Source organism: Morone saxatilis, unplaced genomic scaffold, assembly GCF_004916995.1.
Source record: "Morone saxatilis isolate NCDOM2014 unplaced genomic scaffold, NCSU_SB_2.0 Contig15, whole genome shotgun sequence".
In the NCBI taxonomy this organism is placed as follows: Eukaryota; Metazoa; Chordata; class Actinopteri; family Moronidae; genus Morone; species Morone saxatilis.
In genome coordinates, this window is record NW_023339707.1 from 11,432,985 (window position 1) to 11,437,454 (window position 4,470).

The window sequence follows — 4,470 nt, forward strand, 5'->3', positions numbered from 1 at the left end:
CACACACACACACACACGTCTATGGCCAGCAGGCTCACTGCGTTCCTCTCATCAAATATAGATTGTGAACACATTACAAGGTCACGGCACTAGGTGTAAACTGAAACTATCCCTTGTGGGAAAACACACAGGAGGATTGTTGGCCCTTGTTTGCCCTATGTGATCACATCAGTGCAAATAAAACACAGATTTTACATTAAATACATCTTAATATATATTTATTTGTGTACATTTGTAGTGACGGCTGCAGTTTCAGCCCTGATGCACTTGAATTTACATTCTATTATATATTTCGCCTGTAGTGTCATTGTTTTAATGCTTTATAATTTTACATTTTCTATTGTTATTTACATAATTTTCTAATAATCTAATAATCTAAACATGGGCATGGAAGGGAATATAAAGGAGAGTGGCTGCATTTCCATGTCTTGCTTTTGTTTCATACCTCTAACGGTTAAAATGGCCTCCTACTGGTCACGTCTGTATCTGGGCAGACATTTTAGGAGGAAGGCAGGAGACTGAAATCTATATGGCTGAATCAATATGTCACAGAGGTTACAGTGGGCACCATAGCTGCCACTGTTGAGCAAACAAACTAGGGAAAATGATTGTTCTCCCAAGTCCTAAATGACCCCAATAATGCTGAAGAATGGATTTTTTTTGCATGTGTTATTGTTGAATGTCTGTGCTGTGTGTGTGTGTGTGTGTGTGTGTGTACAGGAGCGACGAGGATGCACACTTACGTGCACTAAGACTATATTCAGAATCATCGCAAGATAGAGAAAACACACAGTGAGAGAAGGATGTAACAACACAGATAGGTGGACTTCAATCCTTGCTCTTCCCCACAGAGGAGAGATTGATGGCTGCATTCAGGATTTCTACACACCGCTAATTGGATTCACAGGTCATTAGATAAAGTACATGAGTGAGACTGTTACAGCCTAAAGACTGAGGGAGGAGAGAGAGAGACAGGAAAAAGGAGAAGGGTGCAAGAGGGGCAATATTGATGAGGTTGTTTGGTTCAGGACCAATGAAATTTCCTCACTCTCTGCTGCGCCTCCAAAGCCCTGTTCCCCTACACAGGGGGGGGTTGATCGATAATTTGTGCGGCAAGAAAACGTGGGGGTTGGAGACAGAGGCAGGGAGGGATGAGAGGGTAGGAAGAGAATGATTTGATGTGTGGTTCACTTACAGCGTTCTCAAGTTGCCTGTTGTCTCTCCTTTTCAATATATTGTGGCAAGAGACGGAAATGAGATTACACCGACCATAATGTCCAACAAAAGAGCAGAATGAGTGGATGAACATTTTTTTTCTCCCAACGGCAAAAGTCTGTGCCCCAGTTTTGAGAGCAGGGTGACGGAGGAGATTGGAGCAGGTTGGCCAGCTAGATGGTAGTTTATACTGACGGGTACAATTACAACCTAAATCAGCTATCATCCAAAAAGAGGATTTTGTTCTGGTCCAGTAAATAGAGATTATGAGTTTTCAGTTTAGCTAGCATAGTGCCAATCTTTTGTGATTTGTAGCCCGGCGACAAAGTGAGCTCATTGAAAAACGCTGTACTTGTTTAGAGAGCCAGCGGGGCTTGTTGTTTTAACATAGGAGGACAAGGGTACAGTCTGCTCAAACACATACAGGCATGCAGATGGCTGTTCATTAATTACAGATGGATGGGGGGAGGGAGTAACAGAGAGCGAGAGACAGAGACAGAAAAGGGAGAGGAGAGAGAGAGAGAAAGAGAGAGAGAGAGAGAGGGGTCAGCTAATGGAGCCAGTATTCTCTCCCTCTCTCTGGACAATTACCTCTGTCTGCCCCAGACCTCTTCTGGCGCTCTTAATCAAGGTGCAGGTGTGTCGGTTTGTGTGCAAGCGTGTGTCTGCGCATGTGCGTGCACGAGGTGGGGTTCCTGCCATCCTCAGCACTCTCTAGCAGCAATCCGATTAAAGGCCTGCTGCTGTGGGGCCTGGCTGTCCTCCCCTCTGCAAGGCCTACGGCTCACCTTAAAACCCCTTCGACACACAACAACTGCCCTTCACGCACAAAAGTATTCACACATGAAACCAAAGTGCCAACACACTTACAACAAATGCATACACCCGCACACATATACATACACACACTATTCCACCTTTTCCAAAAGTGGTGTGTGTGGCCTCTGAGCTGACCTCCCATCATCACCCTGGCTGTTGGCAACCATTACTTTGGCCCCCTGGGGCTTGGCCGCCCCTCGCTGAGCCCTCTGCGCTCTGCTTAGACAACCAATCTGTTAAAAGACAGGCACCGCTCGCTCCAGCAGGGTTAGATGTTAGATGCTGCTTCATTTGGCAACACAGACCCATCGATTACATATTGTCTTTGCACATTAAATGGCAGTCACATTTACTGCAGACGCGCACCGCAATGTGTCCATTCATAGCAACTGGAACTCACACAAAAGGACCAATTAAAAACAATCACTTTGAGTTGCATAATCAATTTCAGGCTTCACTGCGAAATTTGCATTTGGTGAACATTGACTGAGACATTTCCTCAGCCAAAAGAAACACTTGTTTGGGTGCACTGACCTTTGAGAAAAATCCAATATGGAGCCAACTATTATATTTAACATATTATATTAACACTCAGTTTGATAATGCAGCACTTCCAGACTACATATCGATAAAGATAATCGGCATTGCTTGCAGGTTGCTGTGAGACATCCATGATGTCGAAAACTGCACAGCAGCAGCAAACTATCTCACCGCATATCTTCGACCATAATTTAACATCCTTTTCCATCAGCATAAACAAAGTCAAATCTGCCAATCTGGGTGAACTTCCCCTACAGTAAACATTGAGAATGCACTGTGTTAAAATCAGTTGTGTGTATGTGCGTGTGTGTGTGTGTGTGAGAGAGAGAGAAATACATTTTAGGTGTCCTGTTGCAGTGAAAACAAGCACCACTTCACTAAACTGACCGAGCCTGATGAATCAGCCATTCTCAGTAGCAAATTAAAAACTAATTTCTTTCTTTATTCAGCAAAAGAGGCAATTTGGCCACATTAGGTTGTAAAAAAAATCAATTGAAAACTGGTGAAGGTCTCCTTCATTAAATCAATTAAGTGCATCGACAAACATCTTTATTTCCATTACAAGCATTATTACACTGCCAGTGGATCGCAAAGGTGGTTAATATTCAAGCCCGATTCTCAGAAGGGCTTTTATTTTTACACATGACCCTTTAAAAACAAACCTCAGGACACAAACTGATTATAAATCCTATTTCACTATGATTTGTATTCAAATCTCATCGGACTTCCACGGTGCAACAAAAATGTGCAACTCTGCACCTAGAACTCCTAATTAGGGTCCATGCACACGGCAGCGTAGCCCTGATTTCTTCAGGCATTTTTTGCACACTAGAACAACAGCGGTTTGTTTTCCAGCTTGGGACAGGACGGGTGGGTGGATTAGAGGTGAACGCCAGGTCAGCGTGAGGACACGGGGACATAAAGCAGGACGGACATGAAGTGAAAAAGTACTCACCAGCTTGAAATCCTGAATGCTACAAATGAAGTAGGGAGTGTTGGGCCGCCGACTTTCAATGTACACACAATCTGCAAGCGAGAAAAAAGAAGAAACAGTGAGTTTGAAAGAAGATGTTCACACTTCCAAAAGCTTTCATGTTTTTATGCAGCCAGAGTCGGTAATATATTATTTTGCGTGCTGTTACCTCTGCTGAAAAGACATTTTTCCTCCTTGAGTCAAATTCAATTGGAATGCGAGTAATAGGATTAAGGACTTTTGGAGCGCTACAAGGTTGCCTTTCCAAAGCAAACATTACGCCCAAGGGGAATTATGTTATTGTTCCACTCCATTTATACACCAGTGAGCAATACTGGCTTTAACCCCATTCCAACCCCCCAGTCGTCACTGTAACTCCTTCCTGCAAAATGACAACTTCTGTCATTGCAACTATATATGTCCAGTTAGCTTTGTGTTAGCTTAGCGGTAAGGCCTCGCTCCTCTCATTCATGTTTTAAAATGTTGCCAAATTACATAAGCCTCACAAGTGTTAAAAGCAGCCCTCTCACATTGTGTGTGAGGAGGTGGCCCTGTTCGGCTGTGCTGTTAAATTGGATGTGACTGGTGGTATGGCCAGGTCGTGAACCCTCATCTCCTTAACAAAAACATTCACGCTGTAGAGGAAAAAAAACACAGCCACTTCTGTGGAGAAGAAAAGGAGGAGGAGGAGGAGGCAAGGGGGGGGGCATGGCTAATGGTTACTGCTAAGCCTGGCACAGTACTTTCCAGAAACAGCCATGGGTTAGAGTTATTAGAAAAAAACTGATTTGAATTCACAAAAGTCAAATTAGCATAATAGTCGCCCATTCACCTTTAGCTCTCAGCTGAAACACAAAACCAGGAATGTGATCAAACTGGGCAAAAATACATATTTATTTTGGTTTAAATAATAACCTGTAAAA

At 43.4% G+C, this 4,470-nt stretch overlaps 1 protein-coding gene across 3 annotated transcripts in view; it reads right to left on the reverse strand.

The window, feature by feature from the left end:
* The window catches only part of rerea (arginine-glutamic acid dipeptide (RE) repeats a), a 115,650-nt gene that overhangs the window by 59,769 nt on the left and 51,411 nt on the right, over window positions 1-4,470 (reverse strand). For all 3 annotated transcript variants that reach the window (XM_035656026.1, XM_035656025.1, XM_035656027.1), the window contains one exon: window positions 3,530-3,600. In XM_035656026.1, coding sequence (XP_035511919.1) covers window positions 3,530-3,600 — 71 coding nt within the window. The remainder of the gene's footprint in view (window positions 1-3,529; window positions 3,601-4,470) is intronic.